The 24,830-nt window shown below is 45.1% G+C and overlaps 1 protein-coding gene across 2 annotated transcripts; it reads left to right on the plus strand.

Annotated features, from left to right (window-relative positions):
- On the plus strand, positions 1-24,381 carry PRMT2 (protein arginine methyltransferase 2). Of its 2 annotated transcripts, none has more exons than XM_054579468.1 (11): positions 1-129; positions 1,620-1,718; positions 7,151-7,255; positions 7,920-8,102; positions 12,040-12,201; positions 13,103-13,267; positions 17,629-17,804; positions 20,116-20,245; positions 21,335-21,471; positions 22,918-23,089; positions 23,785-24,381. In XM_054579468.1, the coding sequence occupies exons 2-11, from the start codon at positions 1,680-1,682 to the stop codon at positions 23,815-23,817; spliced, it is 1,302 nt and encodes a 433-aa protein (XP_054435443.1). In that variant the 5' UTR covers positions 1-129; positions 1,620-1,679; the 3' UTR covers positions 23,818-24,381. The 2 variants fall into 2 exon arrangements, with proteins under 2 accessions (XP_054435443.1, XP_054435452.1); XM_054579477.1 differs by having other exon boundaries at positions 13-129; positions 1,617-1,718.
- Positions 24,382-24,830: the final 449 nt, after the last annotated feature.

A 24,830-nucleotide genomic window follows, 5' to 3' on the forward strand; every position in this document is an offset into this window, starting at 1 on the left:
TTTTCACTGACGGCTTGCGCACATCGCGCCTGCGCGGGCTAAGGGCGGTGGCTCCGGCTTCTGGTCGGCACCGTCCGCCCCTCCGCGCCGGCTGTGTGGACGCAGAACTCAGCGGAGGAACGCAGCTGGGTAGGTTTCACGTGGCTGAGGTAGGTTACCCGTGGGTACCCGTGGGTCGCTGAATCGCGCCTAGGAAGGACATGCCAGGTGAGAGGTTCTCGCTCGGCGTGTGCGTCAGCGGGCAAACTGAGGCCTGGGTCCCAATCCGAGACCACCCGGCGCCTTCCCCGCCTCAGTGCTTCGCTCTGTGGCAGCTGACTGCGAGCTCTGCGCCCCGCCCCTTCCCTGAGCCCCTCCCACACGCCACGCCCCCTCCGAGCCACGCCCCTCTCAGTGGCACGCCCACTTTTCTTCAGTCCGCGCCCTCCTGTCAGCGCGGACCCGCTCCGAGCCTACGTCATGGTTTCCGCCTAGTCCTCCATTTGTTGCATCTACCCCCCCGGCTCGCTCTTCACTGCCTCCACTTTTCACATGTCCCTTCGTTGTCTGCCTGCCCCTCAAGATCCTGGGTCCACTCATCCTACAGCGCACGGATACTGCGTTCCTTTGAGGGCCTGGCCATCACCTGGACCGCACCCCCCGCGTTGGCCCTCACCCCACGCATTGGCCCTCCACATCCATCAACTTGTCCCGCCCCGCCCCGTCCCAACCCACCTAGCGCTCTCGACTTCGCCCCGCCTCTTCGACCCGGTCCCACCGAGGCCTCGCCAAAACGCCCCAGCCCGGCCCCGCCCAGGCCCCGCCCCACCCTATCAAGCCAGCTCCGCCCAGGCCGGGCCCCATCCCATCAATCCGGCCCCACCCCCGTCCCGTCCCTCGACCCGGCCTCGCCCAGGCCCCGCCCCATCAGCCCGGCCCCGCCCAGGCTACGCCCCACCCTATCAATTCGGCCCCGCCCATGCCCCGCCCCGCCTCTCCCCAACTACTTGGCCCAGCGCGGCCCTGACCCAATGCAGTTTTTTTCAATGAAAATGCAACGTATGTAAATTTGTATTTGTAATTAATTATAAATACCACAAAAATAATTACTGGGGTCTTGAGTAAAACACGCATTTTAAACAATTAAAAAAAATTCATCTCAGAGGTTAATACAGATTACACTGTCACTGGAAAAATAAGAATTGAGAATGAGAAGGAAAAGCCTCCAGAAGATGCAGACTTTGGTTCCTGTTAGTGGAAACACTATAAAGCCCAAGGTAGGGAAGTTTAGTTGAAATTAAAGCTAACACGGTTCCAAGAAAAACTTTGACAGCAATATATTTTAAATCAACCCAGTGATCTGACAGAAACTAACAGGCTTTGGCCAATGAAGAGGATTAACACCTGGCAGACTAGTGAAGAAAACACACTTCTTAAAAGTTTATAAATTTTCAATGCTTTCAATTGTTTCTGTAAAGAAATGCATTTATGAATTTTATTTCTACTCCATTCTTTACACAAATATGAAGATTTTTACTTATATTTGGTAGAGGACCTTTTCATGAACCTTAGAAGCGAAGTAAACTGAATTGTAATACTATGTAACAAAACATTTTCTCGTTCTCTCCCTTTTAAAGTAGAAATGGAGAGGAAAATGAAACATTAGAAGTGGCAGCTATGCGGCACAGCCTAAGAGAACTATGGCAACATCAGGTGACTGCCCCGGAAGTGAATCTCAGGTAATTTCAGGTTTTTGTTCTGTATGAACTTGTACTTAAAGACCATAAGCATTACAGAGGGCTGAGACCAGAATGATAGCGCTTTCCTTGGACTTGTGAAGGTGGCCACCAACCATGGAGTACTTAAATACAGGAAATGCACCTGGCCTGTGTGGCTCCGTTGGTTGGGCGACCGCCCGTAAAGCGAAGGGCCTGCCGCAGGTTTGGTTCCTGGTCAGGGCAAATGCCTGGGTTGCAGTTTGGGTCCCCTGCCAGGGTGCATTGAGGGACATGTTCAAAAGACAACTGACTGCCAATTTATCTTTGTTGTTTAATAACATCTCAGGCATAATAGTTAAACACAGGTTAGATACATCAGAAAAGATTTGTGTATTCATACTGCTTTTTTTGCCTGGACACACATATAGTTTCGTTCAAGTTAGCAGTAAAAAATGGTCACCTTAAATTTCAAGAAAATGTGATTATGTAAAATTAAAAATCAAATGAAAACTCTACTAACTTTTAAAAAATTAAACAATTTCATGCCTGTGAGGTCAATTTTAACATTCCTTTTTTTCCCTTTTTATTCTAATGATCTAATTTCATTTGAGTTTTTATATATAGGAATTTTATTTATAGTTAGGTCATTTCATTAATCTGTTTCTTAAAATTAATCATAAAATATCTTAATTCCATAGATGTCTCATTTTTCTTTTGAGAAATATAAAAGATATTGGAACATTTACAGAATAATATTTCAAACATCAAGTACATATTGTACAGAAGTGAAAATTTGTTAACATCATGTTTGCTTCAGAATACATACACACAATATATAAAGCAAAACCACAAATAAAGTTTGTTACCCAACCCCAGACCCAATCTTCCTGTCTCCAGGGGCAAACACTATTAGGAATTATGAATTGATTTTTGTGCTTCATCACCACTTTTTATATTTTTTTATAACTTATCCAGGCATCTTTAGAATTTATCTTAAGTGGCAACATGTTCTGTGTGTCATCTGCCTTTTCCACTAATGTTATTTTGGGGGATCTGTCCTTAATGTATATGTAGAGCTAGTTCAGATTTGAAGGATGCTCCTATAGTGTGTTCCTTATAAGAACATACCACATTCACAGATACGTACATAGGTCTGTGTACATTAACTGTGCATCGCATTTTATTTATTTTCCTTTTGTTGGATACTTATATTTTTTCCAGTTTATTCTATTTCAAGAAGTGCTGTAGTGAACATCTTTCTACATGCCTCCTTGTGCACATGTGCTCTAGGGTTTACACCCAAGTAATGTAGTTGCAGAGTGGAAGGGATTGCAGGTTTTCAATTTTACTAGATAATGATAAGTTGTACTCCCAAGAGGCTTTACCAGTTCACAGGTCTGCCAGTAGTCCACAGTGCTTACTAACACTTGAGAGCATCAGACTTAAATTTTGGTCAGTCTGATGGGTTAGAAATGATATCTTGTCATTTTAATTTTCTGATTACTTGTAAATCATGATTTGACTCCTTATTGAAATGTTATTGTCATTTAAGTTCATATTGAAATTTATTTCAATAATATTTGTGTTCATCCCAATAATAGCACCCTGCATTACAGAAGAGAAGCCTGATATCTACAATTTGTGTTTTATCTTTTTTCCCCTTGATTAGTTTTTTTAGGGTTTATCACTTTTATCTTTTCAAAGAACCAGTTTGTCTTTGTTGGCTTTCTCTTTGTTCATCTATTCATTGATTTCTGCTTTTTTCCATTAGTCTGTTATATTTGGCTTTAATTTTGTCTTTTTATAATAACATCTTGAGATGGAAACTAGGCACTGATTTTAAATGTTTCTTCTTTAATATGTCTTAAAGCTGTAATTTTTCTTTTAATCTCTGCTATAACTGCCTCTTACACATTTAAATATGTTATATTTCCATTATTCAGTTAAAATACTTTCTTATATATCAATGGAAATTAGAAAATTTCTGGGCTGTTTAGAAATGTATTATTTCCAAACATTTGGGAAGTTTTACTTATCTCTCTGTTATTAATTTTAGTTTGATTCTATTTGGTCAGAAAATATAACATACTTTATAAATGCCCATTTTTAAAAATTTATTCAGTCCTGCTTTATGGCCTAGTCAAAATGGGCTTTTCTGGCTAATGTTCCACATGCTCCTGAAAAGAATACATATTCTGCAATTGTTGGATGTAGTGTTTTACAAATGTCATTAAGGACAAATAGGTTATTAGTGTTGTTTAAATCTCTATATCCTTTTTGATTTTTTGTTCCCTTGTTCTATTAGTTGCTAAAAGAGATGAGCTTTAAAAATCTGTGCTATGGTTGTAGATTTGTCTGTGTTTTTGTTTATTTACCTTTGGATCTATCACTTCTTGCTTTGTATATTTTGTCTCTGTTATTTGGAGCAAATATTTGGGTTAGTTTTGTTTTCTAGATTTATTGGCCCTTTTGTTTTTACAAAATCTGTCTCTTTTTACGTATTAATACTTCTTGCTTTGCATTTTCTTTGTCTTATATTAATATTGCTGTATTTAATATTGTTGTACCAGCTTTCTCATGGTTAGTGCTTCCATGGCACACATAGAAATATATGCCTATATTTTCAACCTATCTAATTTTTTATATTTACTTGTTTTTAAAGATTTTATTTATTTATTTATTTTTAGAGAGAGGGGAAGCGAGGGAGAAAGTGAGGGAAACATCAATGTGTGGTTGCCTCTTATGCGCCCCCTACTGGGGACCTGTCCCACAACCCAGGCATGTGCCCTGACTGGGAATCCAACCTGCTACCGTTTAGGTCACAGGCTGATACTTAATCCACTGAGCTACACCAGCCAGGGCTAATTCCTTATATTTAAAGTGTTTCTTAAAGTTACTTAAAGTATTATAAGGTACGTATGATGGTATCTTTTTCTATAGATAATTCCTGCCCTTTATTTGGAGTATTTAGTCCATTAACATTTAACATAATGGCTGATTCTACCATCTTGCTATTTGTTTTCTTTATGTTGCATTTTTTCTGTACCTTTCTCCATTCTGGCCTTCTTTGGATTAATAAAATGTTTTCTGTTATTTTAAGTTATCTCTTCTATTGGCTTTTTAGCTATACCTTTTTAATACTATTTTAGTCGTTACTCAAGAAATTGCGCTATGAACCCTTAATCTATTCCAGTCATTATTTTTGGACCACTTCACAATGTAACAATCCTTCAAATCAGTTCTGTTTATCAGCCCACATTTTTTCTTTTTGTGCTGTTGTAACTATTTTACTTGTATATATGCTATAACCCCCGCAATAAATCACTATTGTTTCTTTATACTCTCAAAAGCCTTTTGAATAAAGTATAAGAAATAGTCTGTTTTCCCACATAGTTTCTTTTTCTGGAGTCTTTACACCTATCACTCTGGGAAAAAATAAAGACAGTGATAATACCTGTTGCTGCTGAGTGTTAGGCAGAGGGTAAAGCATGCACTGCTGGTGACGTGAAGGGCAACAGCCTTTGGGAAGAATGTGACAAATATTTGAGTGAAGCAGAGACAGGACCCGGAGGGCAGGCCTAGAGGAAAATGATGCTGGTACACACTGCTACCAGTCGTGTTACTGTGATAGGGAAATGGGCAAAGGATGTAAGTAGGCAATTGCAGAATTAAAAAGGTGACTAATAAGTACTTACAAAACATGTTTGACCTCACTGGTAATCAAAGAAAGGGAGTAACTGAGGCAGGTAGTTTCTCCCTCTCAGATTGGCAGAGATTAAAGTGATGAATATCCATTGTTGGTAAGGGTGTGGGAAAATCTGTGGTTTACTCCCAGGTGCTGAGGCCTCCCCTTGCGTAGGAGGCTAGGGAACGGCCTTTCTGGAGGGCATTTGGTAGGGATAACAAAAGTCATGAAAGTATGTGTTGGCTTGATCCATCCATTTCACATTCAGGAATTTTTCCTAAGAAAATAGGGAGAGACAAGATGATTTATGTTTATGAAAGTTCATCTTCACAGAAGTTATAGTAGTGAAAACAGTTTTGAGTGTTCAAAATTAGAAGACTGGGCAAATAAGTTTTAATTCATACTATCTGATATTAAAATGGTTTAGAAGTATTTAATAACAGAGGAGAATATTCAGAATTTAGTAAGTGGAAAACATGTCACAAGGCAGAATTCTATGATCTTAATAAACACCCTGTAGGCACGTGCTTGTAATGTCTTCTCATGCACTGAACATTGCCAAAAATTGTTTCAGAAAAGAAAAAAAGGAAGTACTGTTTCTTAATCGTAATGTTGTATTAGTGTATGTAGGCTCTGAAATGTTGTGATGCTTACCACCTGTATTTCTTCCCTACAATCTCCAGTCTTAATGTTTAATCTTGAATGTTATTTACTCAAATAGCCAGTGAGAAATTAGATGAGCTGTCCATAAAGTTGGTGTGATGTAAAAGTAGGTGATATGTGCAAGTGTTCTGCTGATAAGGTTCTAATAGTGCGTTCTGATAACCTGGTTCCAGTAACTGTGTGTGCCAAAGTCTCTTCCAACATTGTCTTGTATTCCTCATGAGATAGTAACCTGGATGTTTGGAATATTACTGTTTTCTCAGCATGCGTTAAAAATATTCCTTAACTCCAATTGTAAGTAAACTTTTGCAGTTAGGGAAAAACAATGTACACTTTAGAAAAGAACTCTGAAAGGGTATAAATGTGTTAACTTATTATCTCTGACCAGTGAGGGGAATTACTGATGGTTTTAATTTTCCACTGTGAACTCTTGTGCTTTCATAAGGATTTCATGGGAATTACGTTTATGTTTAGGGAAGTTTGTTCAAAATGTGCATATTGGGATGGGGTTGCTGCAGCAAATGGGCATGGTGCTTGGAGGCTCTGCCACCTTCAGCAGCATCTCCCAGGCCAACAGGAAGTGGAGATGGGCAGCGTGCAGGTCCCCGAGGTGTACGTCCTTCTTCTGGGCCTTGAGCAGCATGTGGTAGTGGCAGCGCTGCCCAGTGAGGCCGCATGCCTGGTGCGGGGTCCCCGGCTCCTTCCCTAGGTCTTCAGCGAGGCCCATCCAACTCTGTCTTTGAGTCTGGTGAGGTCCCCAGAATGCAACTCCCAGAGAGACATGGGACTTTTTTCTCTTGCGGCTGGGCATCACTTCATAGACACTTAAGTGCTTCTTTCTTGTTTCATTCTTTGATGTTCATTTGAAGTTGCAAATCATTTTGTAGTAGAGATAAGAAGTAAAGGTGGGGTGCAGGTGAGACCCCCTCAGTTCTGCTGGTGAGGAGCACCTGGCTGTGTATGCGATAAAAACTTGGTCACTTGGATCTTCAAGAAACCATCCTAATAACTTGGAGCCAGGAAGGGAGGGAGGGAGATAGAGAGGGAGGAAAAAGAAAGAGAAGCCCCATAATCACCCCCTCGCCTTCTCCTTGGCTTTGGGCAGGAGGGAGAAGAACCCGTGGAGCACTGTGAGGAGCACCTCCCGGAGGGAGTGCAGCCCGAGGAGTTTGTGGCCATCGCAGACTATTCTGCCACCGATGAGACACAGGTAGCTGTGTACCTTGGGTCTGTATTTTATGGATTCCAGCATGCAGTGACAGAATTAGGTGAAATTTTCCAGAAGTCATGCCAAAGCTGAAGTATTGGTGTTTAGAGCCATGTGATGCCTGTGAGGGGCCGATCTTTCCCTTCCCAGCCTAACAGACTGTCATCCCAAGCTCGATGTGAAAAGTACCTGGGTGAGGAATGGGAGAGGAAGCACCTGTTCCAGTGTCTGCTTGGCAATCTCGATTCAGGACCTGTTTTTGTTACTTAAAAATAAGGCTATAATATAAAAATATGTAGTTGAATGAGGCTTTCTTTACTTTATATTAGGAATTTCTTAGCCTAAGCCTTCAGTCTCTGAATTGGCTCTCACATAGCTGAGTTATGGTAGAGCAGCTGTTGAGAAATTTTCTCCTAAGCCATTAGAAAATGTTTGCTCTTTTTTAAAAAAAAGTATCAAGTAAGCTGTGCATTTTTTTCACTTAGATGTTCCACAGAAATCTCTAAATCCTGGTACCATTTTCATAAATTGTCCCTTGGCATAATGACCCATTGATTTCTTTTTGAAATTGCTGTGGTTTGGGCCCCAGTGACAGGGGGTTTATCACAGAGCCACAGGGGAAATGACAACTACCGGTTTTTCTTGGATTTTTACTGTATGTTTCCAGCTCAGTTTTCTGAGAGGAGAGAAAATTCTCATCCTGAGACAAACTACCGCTGACTGGTGGTGGGGCGAGCGTGCTGGCTGCTGTGGGTACATACCAGCGAACCACCTGGGGAAGGACCTGGAGGAGTGTGACCCTGAGGACACGTGGCAGGATGAAGAGTACTTCGGCAGCTACGGAACTCTGGTATTGCTCTCAGAGGCCCTGGTCAGCTGGCCGGGTGCTGGTTTCTTCTCTCTAGTTTCAGGTTCTAACTTTTCAAAATAATGTCTGGGCTTCTACTCATTGTTCAGAGCAGGGCCTCACAGGCTATACTGTGATTTGTGGCTACCCCTTTTTTTTTCCCATGAAACTTTTTATATAGTTTAATTTGTCTATATAGATAGCTCTGCTGTTGCCATGTGAAAGCAGCCCCCAAAACATAAAGAAGCAGCGTGGCTATGTTCTGAGCAAACATTATCTGTGATACTGAAATTAGAATTTCATATAATTTTTATGTGTTATATTCTTCTTTTGATTTAAAAAACCATTTGAAAATGTAAAAGCCATCTTTAGCTTGCAGGCTATGCAAAATCAGGTGGTGGGCTGGATTGACCCATGGACTTAGTTGACCCTCATTTAGAGATATTATCTGAGCAATGGGATTATGAATTTCGGGACAATTTAAAAATAAGTGACAAATTTTACTTTAAAAAGAAAATAGGAAAAAGATACAAAGTGACAATTGTATCTCTAAATAACTGGCTTATTCATTTGTATTTTTTCAATATGGATAAAGACCCATAATCCTATGGTCCAGACAACCCGTTTATATTTTAAGACTAGATAAAAACAGATACTTGTGAGTGAATGTTACAAACCTAATGTGGAGTGAAAGAAGTGAGACACCAAAGAATAGCTAGGATATGACTCAGCTATAAAAAGTTAAAAGGTATTGTTTATGACGGAAGTACATAAGCAGTGGCACCTCTGAAGGAGATCAGAGACCTGGTTCCCCTGAGGATCAGGCGGGTGCTTATGGGTAAGAGGGGTCTGTGACCAGCAAGGCTGGGGTGGGAAGGTTTGGGGCACAGTGTTCTGGTGCTGGTGGCTCATAACTGTATTCGGTAAACTGTACCTTTTTGTAGGTATATTGTATTTCACAATTAGAAATGCTGAAGTAAATGAAGAACTTTTGATGTATGTACAGTGATGTGGCACACAATGACACTTTGGTGAATGACGGGCCATGTCCGTGACGGCGGTGCACCCCCCCGGCCAAGGCTTGCGGTGGGCTGCTCCGTCTAGGTCTGTATCAGTGCGCTCTGATGTGCATGCAACAACAAAACCGCCTGATGAGGCTTTGCTCAGAAGGGGTCCCTGTCATTAAACGGCGCGTGGTTGCACGGTTAGAGCTTTCAATCTCTTAGGAAAGACAAGATGAAATCCAGAGTCCGTCTCCTCACTCCCACCCAAAGAGCTCCGCTGCGCCTTGCGATTTCTTTCAGTAGCAGTGCTTGTGCTTCTACCAGGTCTAAGCTACGTGGGTTTTAGTTTTTTCAATTTCTAGAGAATGAATATCCCACACACTGTTTTCACCTTGCTCTTTTCATGTAGCTGTGTTATTTTGAAGGGCTGTTCTTTGCAACAGCTGCAGAGTATTGTGTTGCTTATAAAAGGACCATGTTGGTGGACTGTGCTTATTTAATGGCTTTTTATCATGACAAGCAGGTCTTTAATGACGGATGTCCGCCTACATGAATCCTGCTTAATTCGTAGGGTGTATGTGTTTTTTACTTTGGTGGATCTTGCCCATTTGCCCCCACCCCCCAAAAGACTGAGGATTGTACATTGACCAGTGGTGTGTGGATTCTTATATCGCCACTGCAAGGCATCAAAGGGAAACAGATCTTCCATCTTAAAGGTCAAATTCAGCATCTCTTGATTTTGATTTCTATTTTAGAAAGGGAGAATGATCATTTTTTATATGTTATTGACCTTTTGTATTTCTTCCTTTTTGGGAAATCTTTAATACAGTTTTGCCATTTTTCTTTTAATGTCTGTTGATTTAAATATTAAGTAAACAGTTTAGTCTGTATTTACGTGTATTATACTTATCACTTGCTACTCTTTTTACCCCTATGAAATTTTTTATCTCTATATAGTCTAATTTGTCTTTCTTTCCTTGTGACTTCTTGGTTTTGAAGACCTTCTTCACTGCAAGACTATAAATATAAATATGTAAAAAACTTTCTTTTAGAACTTTTGTGATTCCATTTTTTACAATGAAATAGTTAAGTCAATCTGGAACTTACTTGTTATAAAGAATAAGGTAAAATTCCAGCTTGATTTCCCCACAAATATCCAGCTGTTCCTGCATCAGTTATTGAACCTCCTTTTCTGCTGATGTAGGAATGCACATTTATCATATGTTAAAGATCTAGGATCTGTTTCTGGAATCTCTGTTCTGTTTCATTGATTTGTGTATTTCTTGTGCAGTTCCAGACATTTTTCATTATTGTAGCTTTTTAACTTGTGTGAAAGTAAGGCCTTGAGCAGCTCTTCCGTTTTTTTTTTTTTTTTTTAGCATTTCCATGGCTAGTTTTGCCTGTTTATTTTTTAGAAGCTAATTTTATTATCATTTTAATGCCCCATGCCAAATTATTTGTCATTTTAATTGATATTGTACAGAAAGTGTACATTAATTTAGGGAGGAGTGATGTTTTTATAATATCACATTGCCTCTCTCTATTTCTTAAGTCTTACTTTATGTCTCTCAGAGTTTTAAGGTTTTGATCTTGTTAAACCTGTTCCTCGATATTTATGTATTATTGTTGTAAATGGGTGGGCAAAGTATTCTGTAAATATCAGTTTGGCTAAGTTGTTTGATAATGTTGTTCAAATCTTTGTCCTCACTATTTTCTGTCCACATCTATCAATTACTGAGAGAAGGATATTGAACTCTCTGACCATGATTGCGAATTTGTCTGTTATTTGTTGCATTCTATTGGTTTTTGCTTTGTGTATTTTGAAGCTCTGTTATTAGGTGTAGAAGTATTTAGAATTATGAAATCCTTTTGCCGAAGTGATTACTGTATTCTGAGCAGACCCTCCTCATCTCTGGCAACGTTCTTCGCTCTGAATGCCCTTCTTCCTGGTTTCAGTGCTGCCGCCCCAGCTGCCTACCCCGGGCACCGGCACTCTCCCATCCCAGCTCTGACTTTTTACGGAGCTGGTTGCTGCAGGCAGGATAGCGGGCCTTGACTCTGCCCCACGAGGCTGCCTGTGTCAGTTTTCAGTCAGCAGTGTTTCCGCGAGGAGCCGTGGTGGGCTTGTGAAGGCCCGTTCAGACATCCCGTTTGTGCTGACTCAGTCTGGGTGGCCTGGCTGTGTGGTCTCCCCTAAGGGATGCTGTTTGTAGGCTGGATTTTCTGCAGCTTGAGACCCGTGGGTGCAGCCTCACCAGGAGTCAGGGCTCTGACTGACATCTGGCTTCATGAACCATCTCGAGGAGCCTTTCTCTGCCTCCCTGGGGATGGCCCAGTTCCTGTGGGTGTGTCCTTGGGCTTCAGATATTTTCCTTTCTTGGGACATGGCTTGGGGGCCTATAGCTCCCTCCAGAGCTATAGTTTCTACACTCCAAGCAAACGAAGGACAGATTTATGTGTGAGAGTGACTCTTGGGCCCTAAGTGAAGAGGATTCTGGGATGGAGCCCTGTGTGCTTCCCCAGGATCTCTCCCAATGGCTTGTCCACGCCCTCTCTTGTAGGACATTTGGCCAAGTTGTGTCTGGTCAGGAACATGGCAGTTTCTTCTGTCTCAGGTGGGAACAGCGGTCAGGAGGGTCGCGTTGGCACTGCCTCCAAGTGGCCCACGCCTGCCTGCTTCTCCACTCTCCTGGCTCTCGGGGAGGTGCAGGGAGAAGCTGCAGGCGCCTCATTGAGGCTGAAGGATTCCAGAAACTTCTTCATCCCTTCGCTGTCTACTCTTTATTTTATCTGTTGGCATATTCTGGTCTTTCCATTGTTTGTGTTTTTAGGTGTGGGGTCAAGGGACTTAACTCAGGCCCCCTCCCTCTACCTTAAGCCATAGCTTGGCGTAGCTCTCATTATAGACATTGACTCTTAATGTGCTTTTCCTATAGAAACTTCACTTGGAGATGTTGACGGACCAGCCACGAACAACTAAATACCACCACGTGATCCTGCAGAATAGGGAGTCCCTCAAAGACAAAGTGATCCTGGATGTCGGCTGTGGAACCGGGATTATCAGCCTCTTTTGTGCACATTATGCGCAGCCCAAAGCGGTGAGTAGGAGGTGGCCATCCTTTTAGCGTCTTTGGAGCCGAGTCTCACTGACGTGTCCTTTGTGTACGAGGCACAGCGATGACAAAGCGAGCAGCATGTCCTCGCAGGCTGAGCTGCTCAGAGGTCGTGACATTGGCTAATGAGCCACAAACAGCACAGAGTGGGATAGAACAGATAGAAAATGTCCCAGTGAGCTACATGCAGTGGGTAGTTTTTGTGAAACGTTTATTTCAGTTAAATGTAGAAACACATGCATCCATATGTATAGGTCACCATCCATGTGTCACCCCTGCCCCGAGCAGTGGCTGCCTGGCAGGGAAGGACAGACCTCACTCTCTTTAAAGCACAGCTGGGCTGTGCAGAGTTGCAGCCCCTTGGCGTCCCCCACACAGGCAGGTGCAGTTCCTAGGTGAGGCTGCACTGCAGGGACCGCCTGGGTTCAGATCCCGTTGGAGCCATGACGTAGTGCTCAGGACCCTCCACTGAGACCCTGGACGTGAAATGACGTCAGAAGCCACTGGTATCCTGCACGTCGGACTGCCCTCGGATCAGTGCCTTTGTCACCTAGGATTGTTGCCGCGTGAACAGGAGCTGGGCCCTGGTCTTACCCAGGAGACCTTGGGGCGGGCAGCCCGTGTGGGTGCCGAGGCTCCTGGCCACCTGCAGCCCCATGTTTGTTTTAGGCGGGAGGTTGGGATTAGGAAGAGATGCAGCTCCCTTCCCAGGAAGGGCTCCATCTGGTACAGGCAGCACGGTGGCCCTTCCTCCGTCAGCACACCGCCTTCCTTCTGTCCCTGCCATTTGCCGTTTTCTCTGATGCTGGTTCCGACTCTGCCGCAGTGATGTGAGGCTGCTGTGCGGCGCCAGGATGTGCACTGATGGTGTTTCTGCCACACGCAGGTATATGCGGTGGAGGCCAGCGAGATGGCCCAGCACACGGGGCAGCTGGTCATGCAGAATGGCTTCGCCGACATCATCACCGTGTTCCAACAGAAGGTGGAGGACGTGGTGCTGCCGGAGAAGGTGGACGTGCTGGTGTCCGAGTGGATGGGGACCTGCCTGCTGGTAAGGGCGGGGCACTGGCTGGGCTGGTCTCTGGAATCTTCGCAAATCATGATTCATTCTGACATTTTTCCTAAGGTCACATTGATTTTTTTATATGAACATTGGCCCAGTGTCTTATTTTTAACTGATTAAAAAATGGTTTTAAAAGAAACCTGGAACTCTTTCATGAGTGATTTACGTAAACTCTGTTTTCTTTGGGAGACTGTGAATATCCAGGGCTTAATGTATGAGGCTGACTTTTGATGCAAGCAGAGTCTTTGTCTGTTTTCCCAGCCTGGGTCTCCCTTCTCCCAGAGCCCCTTGTTTAGCATCAGTGAGACCCAGCCTGGAGCTCCCTGGGTCTCACAGGAGGGAGTGGACAGTTTTCTGGTTCTATGCCACCCCACCCTGCACAATGCTTCATGTGCTCACAGACTCTGGGCTGGGAGGCCAGTGAGGGGAGGGTGGGAGCTGGGCCTGCAGGTCCCCATCTCCGCGGATCCCCTGCCCTCTTCTGGCTCAGGATCTAAGGCATTAGAGTGAAACACCCCAATCTGAAATTTAGCATCTGTAAAAATCCAGAGAAATAACATCTGGGTGAACATGAGGGGAATATTGCTGCTATTTCCAGCGAGAGATCCGTTTCAATAAGCGTTGCCCCTAGCTTCCTATAGATTACAGAGACTGAAGGAAATGACATTAGGCATTTAGGCCTGTTGAAATTATGTTGTCTGAAGATAAAGTGTAAATAGACTCAACATCTATGATATAATTTGGCTTATTAATAACATCTGTGGATTCCTAAGATTATACAGAGGGGAAAAAAGGGACTAACTACACCATTAATCCCTAAAGTGGGCATTGGCCTTTGCCCCCAAACACCAGCATTCATTCAGCAGTGTTCACTGAGCTCCTTCGGCCATGGGGACATGGGGAGCCGGTGGCGGTGGAGACGTGTATGCCCATGGCAGGCGGGGGAAGCCTGGCTGCCACAGGTCCAGCTCTGCTACTGGAGGTGGGCGGCCTGGGAGACAAAGGGCAGGGGAGAGGGGAAGGGAGAGCAGGGGCAGGCAGGGGCAGTAGCCTGGATTCAGTGTCCCTGTGACCCAGTGGGTGAGGGTAGAAGGTGGATTCAGGTTCTTTGTGCTCCCAGGACTTTGTCGTGTGTTAGGCAACCGCTGGGCTGTCCAGGGCTTTGACGGGGTAGAACAGAGATCAGGCCATGGATGGGAGCCCCACTGGGACTGCAGGGCAGATGAGGCCTTCTGGGCCTAGCGGTTGGGGTCGGGGTGCCTGGGGTGGCGGGCTTGGGAGGGCAGTCGGGGGCCTGAGGCTGGGGGCTGGGGGTGGCACGGAAGGGGCCAGAGAAGGGAGCCAAAGGGGAAGACTCGGGGAGAGGCGCTGGGGAGGGCTGGCAGGGGCCACTGGTGGGGTGGGCGGGGAGCAGAGCCTGGTAGGCTCTCTGTCCCCTGGAAGGATGTCTGGGCTCCAGCCTTGGGTGGAGCCACTGGTAGGCTGGCAGTCTCTCTGGCAGAGGAGGCTGGGTGGGGTCCCTGGACTTGCTGGGGCAGGGGTTGTGGGCTGCGGGAAGGTTGCTGGTGCGGCCCGGCAGGGACCCTGTGACATTGGTAGCTCCATTCCGCACACAGGTGCAGGCGTGGATTCCAGGGAGGGGCGGATATGATGCGTGGGGGGTGGGTATGGGGGTAGGGGGCGTGGACTCTGGTAGCACAGAGGGGAGGGAAAAACAGGTGGCACCAAATTGAGGACAAGGACCTTGGAGCAGGTGGTGAGTCCTGGGAGGCCTGGCTGCTGTGTGCAGGTGCCTGGGTCGTCCTATCAGAGAAGTCCCTGCAGTGTCTTGGCCTGGCCCAGAGTTGGTGAGAGTGGATACAGAGAGGCTGTGAACTGGGGAGTTGTCGCAGCTTCACCCACTTGGGTTGCCCTGTGTCCCTGGGCAGCACGCGCTGTTTCCTGCAGCTGTGCTTCATGCCCCCTCCTGGCATCCTCTTCAGGTTTCCCTGCCTGTTCTGAGAGCCCCCCGTGTCTCCTGCCCACCTTGCTGATGCGCTAACATATGGCAAGGGGACAGACAGATCGTGGGACAGGACGGAAAGTACAGAAACAACCCCAGATATACATACGTTTAATTTATAATAAGGGGAGGTGTCCAGTCACTGAGGCAAGGATATGTAATTGTCCAAAGATGCCGAAACAGTCGATTATTTTGCAAAGAATGGTTAGGTTCTTCTTCACGCCATAAGCTAAAATAAATTCCAGGTAGGTTATAGAGTTGAGCAATTAAAAAAAAACAAAAAAATTGTTACAAATTTATCTGATGTTAGGATGGGAAGGTTCTTTGTAAAAAAAAAAAAAGCCCATAAAGAAACTATAAAATAAAATATTTGACTAAACTTGTATCCTTTATACATAACCATCCTGTAGATTGTTAAAACGTAAGTGAAACTAAAGAATTGTAGTGCATATGACAAAGGGCTAATATCCTTGTTTCATAAAGAGTTCCAGTAAGGCAGTAAGAAAAGTATACGTTAAATAACTCTAGGAAGGTGGGCAAGGACATGAAAAGGCACAAGACCAGACACATGAGCATTGTTCAATGTCCCTAGTAATCAAAGATGGAACTTAAATATTTTGAGGTATTAGATTGACTGAGAAATCTAATATCTGATGACACCTAGTGTTATTGGCGTTTTCGGGAAACTCTCATACACTCTGTTGGGCAGTGTAGATTGGTATAGCCTTTTGAAGGAAAGCAGGGCAGAATATGTCAAGAGGCATTAAAAATATTTAAATGAAATTATCCTAAGGAAATAATCAGATTTTTACAAAAATTTATGCTAAAAAAATGTACTTGACAATACCATTTAAAAATGGGTAAACTTTTACCATGTAAAAGTACAAATAACTGGCAATCCATCTAAGAGACTATCCTGTGGCTGTAAACAATTATGTTGTAGAATTTTTCTTAATAAACTTAGAGAAAAGTTGGTGACAGTTTGTTGGTTTTAAAAAAAGCACAAAAAATAATTGCAGTGTGATTCCAATTTTGTTTTTAAAATCACGCATAGCCATGACCTAGCTTCAGTCCAGATGAGATGGAGTGAGCATACCCCACCCTGTCTCTCCCTGAATGCAGCTGCTGCTCTGGGACACGGTGCAGGGGGAGCTACTTGAGAACTTTGAAAAATACATTTTTGAGTAGGTAGGCTGGGAAAGACCAGAATTTGAAGTACCACTGGCCTGGTCTTGAGTTTATATAACATTTATTCCTTCTCTGGTTCTATCTCAGCATGCATAACTTCAGTAATTTAGAGTAAAAGGACTGTTGACATTAAAAATAAAAGTCAGCTACTTTACCAGCAAAAATTGATTTATTCAGGAACAGCAAGGAATTGAAATTTGGGACAAGCAAGCTTATAGCGAAGCCATAGGCAGTCCAACAAAGAAGAGGAACATTGTTTTATGGAGCAAAAGGAGGAAGTTGGGGGGATTGGATTTATTATATGATAATTTAAGATTAAATTTAAAATTACACATATATAATTTTCACAATCGTGTGTGTTTGAAGAAAAATTCTTGGAGATAAGCTTCCGAATGGTAGGTTCTTTACAGGGTGCTGGGTTTATTCATAATTTTTATTTTTATCTGTGCTTTTCTGAGTTCTCTACATTTTCCCATACTGAACATATATTATGTTTATAATAAAATGTCCCCAAGGTTAAGGGAAGCAAAACCCTCTGTGGCGTCTCATGTGCTGCAGGATGGAGGGCCTCTGGCCTCCGCCTCGCTCCCTGGCACAGCCTCTGGTTCAGACACAGAGCTGTGTTCTCAGCTGTAGGTGACACATGCTGCCTGTGTCTGGGCTTTCTGAGGGACACAATGTGGAGTTTGGCTGCCCTTCTGACTCAAGCACTGCGTGAACCTCCACAACCTTCCCACTTCGACCTGTCACGTTTTTAAGCAGTAATTTCAGTCAGCTTAATATTTGGAGAATGCCCCAGACCACATTGATTTCATTTGCAGTTAAAACCCTGCAACACTTCGGGGCTTTTAAAAATGTAAACCCTGAGTGACTGAAGTAGGATGAGAGTGAAGATTTATCCTGACCTTTAGTGGTGCCTCATTTCTGAGTCCAATGTGGAACAATGTGACTTAAACTCCAGCTGTGATAGGAGGTGACCATTAATGTGTGGGTATAAGATAAATCCTCCAGGACGTGTTGGTGGGCAGCACTTATCCTGGCTGGTGATTCTTTTGAGGATGAAACTCATAAAGATAGTTCCCAGACGGTCTGAGTGCAGCAGGGTGGGCCGTGCAGACGCCCAGTCACCCTGTCTCCCATGTGTCTTCCTCTTGTGCAGTTTGAGTTTATGATTGAGTCCATCCTGTACGCCCGGGATGCGTGGCTGAAGGAGGGCGGGGTCATCTGGCCGACCACGGCCGCACTGCACCTGGTGCCCTGCAGTGCGGACAAGGACTACCGCAGCAAGGTTCTCTTCTGGGACAACGCCTACGAGTTCAACCTCAGCGCTCTCAAGTGAGTGTCGGGGCTCAGGCACACGCGGGCACTCTTACAAACCCCTCCTGCAGTGGGAGTTGCAGGGGTTTGTAAGACAGAATCATGTGCTCTGGTGTAGAACTCGCCATGAATCTAAATTTATATCACGTGCCTAAGAATTTTGTACGTTGCCTTTAGTGCCTTTAAACTGATAATAGCTGTGATGGGAATTTGCAGTCTGTTCCCCAATAGGACGGCGTTTACAAATGAGGCCTTTATAAGTGTGTGGGCCATTGAATCATTGAACCCTCAGCCCAGATCCCAAGGGGAATGGAGAGGGAAGGTCCTGACGGAGTTGTTCTGTAGTTCACTGGTAGGAGAAAATGGGAGGGAGGGCTGGGCAGGTTATGAAAAGAGCAATGAGGAGGTTCTTATGCTGCCAGATATTAACATCTATGAGAGTCAGATGAATTCAAGCAGTTTGGTCCTGTGTCCAGAAAAGACAGGAGCAGAGCAGGACAGGAAGCTCCGATAGAACTGCAGTCTGGAAAGGGTGGGACGTGAGGTCTGACGCAATAAATGATCCTGGGACAATTGATTGACCCCTTGGAGAAAGCTCTTCTCTCACACCGCACATTAAAATTTAATTCCGTGTGGATTTAAGAGTTTTGTGTTAGTGTTAACACAAAACCGTATCAGCTGCAGGAATCCATGGGCGCCTGTGTGTCAGGTCCTAGACTGAAAGAAAGTCAACAGAAACAAAGAAAGAGGCGCTGGACTTTGGTTTAAAAATTGACAGCATCTATGTGTCAGAAAACAGCAAAAATACAATTTAAGAGGCAGTGAGTACTTAGAGAACGTTACTGGCTGACACATTTTAGGGTCAATTAGAAACAGATGACTATCCAAATGAAATTATAGTCACAGGAACAGGCAAATGACTCACAGAAAAAATATTAATCTGTAAATACAGGGTGGGGCAAAAGTAGGTTTAAAGTTGTTCAAATGAAAAATAACATAATTAATAAATAATACAAGCATAAACTCTGTGTTTTGCATACTCACAACTGTAAACCTAAATTTATCGCACCCTGTATTTGAAAACAATTGCAATGTTATTAGTAATTAAAACAAATAAAATGAAGGCCATTTTTGCTCACCAGATAAGCAAAAATTAAAGTAGCAGCCTGAGTTGCCTAAGCCACATGCATGATGGGATAGGGATACGCACCATCTGAACAGAGCTGTGGGTTTGGGGACCTTGCAGGCAGGTGTCCGGTGTCCACCTCTCATCACCATCAGAGCCTCCTGCCTTGAATATTTATCACAGGGTTAGGGCGCGCTGTGTGCGTGCAAAACGATGAAACAACGGCTATCCATAGGAACGTGGTTAAATTGCCGTATATTCATCTGAGGGGGCACTCTGCAGCTGTTTAAAAAACCCCAAGTGATATTAGAGTTAACAGACAGTAAATGATATTAGAGTTAAAGAGATAGTAAAACTGGTAGGACAATACTGTCTATACAGAATGGCTTCTATTTTGTACAAAAAAAAAAAAATATATATATATATATCTGTCTATGAGGGAGTAAAATGACTACATATATCAAAATCCTAAGGTAGGGGTACCCTATATTTTCCATATTCCTTATAAGTGCATAATTATTTTTATCATCAGAAAAAATTATTAAAATATGTACATATAGTGGAGTCTTAGGAAAATGTTTACTTTTATTTGCTACTTCAGAAGTTACTGCTGTGCTTAATTTTTGAAGCATTTCTGTGGTAAATAACTGATTACTTCCTGGCAAGCATCGGGTTCGGCCTTTGAGCTGGAGAGTTAGACGGGGGATGATGTGCCAAGGGGCCGTGCAGGAGGTCCAGCTCTGACTCCTGGGAGTCGGGCCCACGCCGGTGCCTTCGGTCCTGCTGGCTCATTGCATTTATTACAGAGTAACCTAGAACAGAAGTACTTTTTATTTGCTGTGATTATAATAGAAGATCCGTGAAAGGTATTTTGTAATAAAATAGATTCTAAAACTAAAGAAAACACACTACAGCCCTATATCTTCTGGGCACTTGGCGAAGGTTGGTTTCCCATGTGGTCAGGCCGCGTGACGAGGGCCTGAGGGAAGCACCCCGCTGCTCGCACACTCAGGCTGCCTGCCTTCCAGGCTGGCCGCCGGGGCGTTAGCGGGGAGCCCAGAGCGGGGCTCTCAGGGCTGCAGACAGTGGCTTAGAATTCCTGCTAACACAGAAGACAAAAAGCATGTCCTGTTGTCACACGTGTGTGTCAGAACCTGAGATACTGGTGATGACTTTGAGTAATTACTTTGACCTTTTCCCCAGATCTTTAGCAATTAAGGAGTTTTTTTCAAAGCCCAAGTATAACCACATTTTGAAACCAGAAGACTGTCTCTCTGACCCATGCACTATATTACAGCTGGACATGAGAACGGTGCAGATCGCTGATCTGGAGGTGAGATTGTGTAATCGGTGTGCACATGCGTGAAACTTGTTCTACAAATAAACAGATTTATATACTTTTTGCTATTGATTTTCCCACAGTCTTTTTTCTTATGTTCTATTCTGATTTCCTTTTATACTTTTATATTATTATCTTACTAGTTAACCTCTTTAACCTCTTCCATTATTTTTAGATTTATGTTTAATACTATCGGCATCTTCAGATTCAAATTATCTCCAATTTCATGATAAAATTCTTTTAAAAAAGATTTTATTTATTTTTAGAGAAGGGGAAAGGGAGGGAAAAAAGAAGGAGACAAACATCGATCAGTTGCCTCTCATATACCCCCAACTGGGGACCTGGCTCGCAACCCAGGCGTGTGCCCTGGCTGGGAATTGAACCTCTGACCTTTTGGTTCACAGGTTGGTGCTCAATCCACTGAGCATCCCCAGCCAGGGCAGTCATGGAATTAGAATTAAAATATTTTTCTAAGTTTTTTTTAGCTACCCGTGATGATGAAATTCTTAGGTCTTTCTTTTACTTACCCTCTCTTGCTATGAGGTAGCCCATGTGGGTTCAGGACACCCTGGTTAAGGGCATACTCTGAGATGGAGGAGCTAGAGCGATGATGTTTGAAAACCTCCATCTGGAACTTTGATGGGCATAGCAGCGTGGGAGCTGAAGTTCTGAGGCTTCAGTTCGTTTCAGCTACAATCGTAGAGACCCAGACGTGAACTTTCTATTTGTGCGAAGAACTGAGAAGAGAAAGTATTCACGACTTGTGGGGCAGAAAATTAGGCAAATGAAACCTTTTCTGACTATCTGCTGCACTTGAATTCATAATGCAAATTTTAATATTTTACTTTCCCTAGGAAATTCTGTATGGTTTTTGATGTCTGTAACTAAACTAGCAAGTTACAGTTTTGTTTCATAGTTACTGAAATATGTAGTACAGATCTTGGTTCCGTGCAGTGCTGTGGGATGTGTGAAGTGTCCTCAGTGGAGGAAAAAGTGGCTCAGTCTCACTCAGACAGCACTTGAGGCTGCCTTGTGCCACGTGCTTATGAACCCATGTCCATTTTCTTGTCTGGTTGAATGCAGACAATGAAAGGTGACCTGTGCTTTGATATCAAGAAAGCTGGCACTCTGCATGGATTCACGGCCTGGTTCAGTGTCCGCTTTCAGAACCTGGAGGAGGACGAACCACAGCTGGTGTTGAGCACAGGACCATTCCACCCGTGAGTGTTGGCTCCTCTCCACGGGTACACGGGTGGCCCTCCGTGGTGTGTAAAGGGTTTGCCTTCAAGTTACTGGCATGATAGAAAAGCACGACAGAGTCATGAATGTGAAGATCTAGAAATGTTGAAAGTTGACCTAAAATCTCTCTAGACCAAGCTGACCCCTGGGCTGGGGCGCTGTGATGTGGAGCTAGGTGTGCAGGGAGTGGGCACTGGGGCCCAGGCCTTGCGCCCCACTTGTCCCTGCACTGGCTTCCTGAGGCTGCTCCTGGGCCCCCTGGGTGAACAGACCCCAGGCTTTGGGAGGAGCAGGCTTTGTCTCTCAGTTGCCCTAAACACTGCTAAAGCTTTTCATAGTTAGCAGCATTGTAGGGCCTTTACTCAGATTTTTTTGCAGTCGGCAAAGTGTTTCTGGAGACAAATGCTCTGTGCAACAGCATTTTGGGCTGCACGCTCGTGCCCACACAGGCGAGCCGATGTTGTCTGTTCGTGGTGCTGGACACAGCAGCCCGTGGAAGTGCTGCCTTCGTGTGGGGCTTTCAAGGCCCCTTTCAGGGACTGCCCTCCTGGACACTCGCCTTGGGCATGGGGGTCAGCCAGAAGTGAGCAGGGCGCCAGGGAGGGGCGCTGGTTGTGGCGCTGGGGCCTGAAGGAGCCTGGCCGGCACTGTGTGAAACGAGAGTGAGGCTGAGGAGCTGCGTGCGCAGGGTGTCCTGTGGAGGCTGCAGGGCTGGGACTGCGGCCAGTCCTTCCGGGGCCCACCCTGCAGCTGTGAGCGCTCACCTTAGGAACCAGTGTGGGCAGCGTGTGCCTGGGCCAGTCTCCACCTGAGGGTCTGCAGGCGGGTTGTCCACACACAGGTGGCATCAGCGCCAGGGTTGGGGTGGACATGGCACAGAGCCAAAGGGCAATTGATCAGTGAAGAGCCAGGGAACAGGCTCCCGGGGTCTCTGGGTGCTGGGGGGAGGCCATGTTGGGGGCCAGAGCCTATAGAACTTAAAGGGTCCCTGAGCGTTACAGGTTTTCCCCAAATGTCACAGTGGTCTTGTGCATGTGCAACCTAACTTTTACAGGAATAACGTTTTTTGGACACAATGTCCTCAGTGTATATTTCCCCTTAACCGCAGAAACTAGAACTGCAGGCACCAGTGGCTTAGAGGAGGAGCTGGGTGACTTGGGGCAGACACCCGCTGTGCCCGGATGCAGGGGCCAGGCTGGCCCTTTGAGGGCCTGGCGGAGAGACACCACACGGGGACCCTGTATCTGGCCATGTGCCCCTCAGCACCCCAATGTCTGCTGGGTCACCAGGAGAGCCACCCTTGCGCCCCCTGGAATCTGAGTGGTGTCCCGGAGCCGTGCCCTCGCTGGGCTCTGTTGCCCCACGGTATCCCTGAAAAGTCGGGCCCAGGGCGGGCTCTCCAGTCATGCTGCCCCTGTGTCTTGCAGCACCACCCACTGGAAGCAGGTGCTGTTTATGATGGACGAGCCCGTCCCCGTGTACATAGGGGACGTTCTCACAGGCTCAGTTGTGCTGCAGAGAAACCCGGTGTGGAGGAGGCACATGTCCGTCGCTCTGAGCTGGTCTGTCACTTCTGGACAAGACCCCACGTCGCAGAGAGTAAGATATTTAGCTATCAAGCCCTGTGCTGTTGTGCTGGTCTGGGGGATGGGGGTGTGGTGATCACAGGGGTGGATGTTCTTCCTGCCCTGGCCAGATGCCATGGCCATGCCTTGCCTGCAGCACTTCTCTATCCTCATGATGGGAAGTGGATGCTGTTATTTCCAGAACAGGAAACGGAGGTGCAGGAAGGTAAGTGGTTTGTTCTGTGACACAGCTAGTCAGTGAGAGAGACCCAGACCAGGCGGGGGGCCACCCCTTCCGCGCCCAGGAGCCTGGGCAGGGCGGGGGCCGAGCCATCGCGCAGGCCTGCACGCACCTGGGCACAGGCAGCGGGGGTGTGCGGCGTGAGGGCCATGCTCTGACCAGGAAGTGGTGCAAGGACTGAAGAGCCATCGTTCCCTCAAGTGAAATGGTGTAGCCGGTGGGGGCCGTCGGCTCAGAAGCCACTGGAAAATGGATTCTCTTAACGTAGGAGGGAAAAGAAAATTGTCAAATGGTTTTATGTTATTTTTGATACCTGTTTTGTGCTTTGCTTTATGGTAATTTTTTGTTAAAAGTTTGTCATTTAAAAAAATTCTGCACCTGAATGCCATTCTCTCATTTGATATTCAATTATTAGTAGGAAACACTGCATGTTAATCAAGCTTCAGTGATTTATTATTTGCTTCATTTGATTTCTTTGTCTTGTTCAGGTTGGAGAAAAAGTCTTTCCGATCTGGAGATGACAGTTGAAATGCCGCTTGGGAAGCAGTGTGAGCTATTGGAGGAATGCACATGAGCAAAGGAAGTCACACCTGGATGTGAACACTAGTTCTTGTGACAGCCTGCGCTCACTCTGCCTGGCAGGTGGTAACACCCTTCCCTGTGGGCTCCACAGACAAACACCCTTGGGCCGCCCTTGCCATTGTCACTGCCCGTGTCTGTCCTCTAGAAGTAGGCTGTGTTTCCAGGTGTCCACCAGTGGTGTCCACAGTGCCGACCCGTGGGTAGGCTGGGGGCACAGTGTTCCTAAGCTAGGTCTAGTTCTACACTCATAGGGCACACGCGTCAACCTTGTACTCCTGTGAAAGTAACTGTTTGTGCATCATGTGTTAATAGTGTCCTTACTGCCCTCGGTTCATCCACTCGACGTGCAGAATGTGGGACTGCACAGAGCCGTGCAGGACCAGGAGGTGGCAGTGCATGCGCTGGGGCTCTGCATGAGATAGTGCAGTTGTAGAGATGTCTTCCAAATAAATTGTGTTGGCACATAGTACATCTCAATAAATATTTTTAAATAAACGAGTGTTCGTGTAGATCCTACTTCCCTGCCTGTACATTATTTGTTTAAGGATGGGATCATACTTAATGTGCATTAAATGCACACTTAAATGTGCATTGCTTTGTAACCTTTCTCATCTAATATTATGAAGAAACTTCCATGTCACTAGGTACACACCCACTTTTTTTGGTGTGTGTTATTGTGACTTTTAGTTAACTTTTTACTGAAATGTAAAATACATACTTCAAACTGCACAAGCTATTGAGGGTACAGATGGATGAGATTTTACAACATGGACACACATGTAACCAGTACTTAGGCCAAGACACTTCTGCACACCCAAGGCGCCCAAGGGCCCCTTCCACTCAGCATCAGCCCCCCACCCCCACGGTCATGCCTGAGTGCTATCACTATAGGTTACTTTTGCCCAGTTTTGGACATTTTATGAGTGGAATTATACAGTGCGTATTTGTTATA

This window comes from Pteronotus mesoamericanus, unplaced genomic scaffold (genome assembly GCF_021234165.1).
Source record: "Pteronotus mesoamericanus isolate MK-2021 breed Mesoamerican mustached bat unplaced genomic scaffold, CSHL_Meso_final contig_116, whole genome shotgun sequence".
NCBI lineage: Eukaryota > Metazoa > Chordata > Mammalia > Chiroptera > Mormoopidae > Pteronotus > Pteronotus mesoamericanus.

Bases quoted from the DNA above. Each gene is read 5' to 3' on its own strand.
- PRMT2 (XM_054579468.1), top strand. From the start codon at position 1,680: ATGGCAACATCAGGTGACTGCCCCGGAAGTGAATCTCAG. The intron at 12,202-13,102 runs GTGAGTAGGAGG...TGCCACACGCAG, and splicing joins ATTATGCGCAGCCCAAAGCG to GTATATGCGGTGGAGGCCAG. The intron at 23,090-23,784 runs GTAAGATATTTA...TGTCTTGTTCAG, and splicing joins AAGACCCCACGTCGCAGAGA to GTTGGAGAAAAAGTCTTTCC.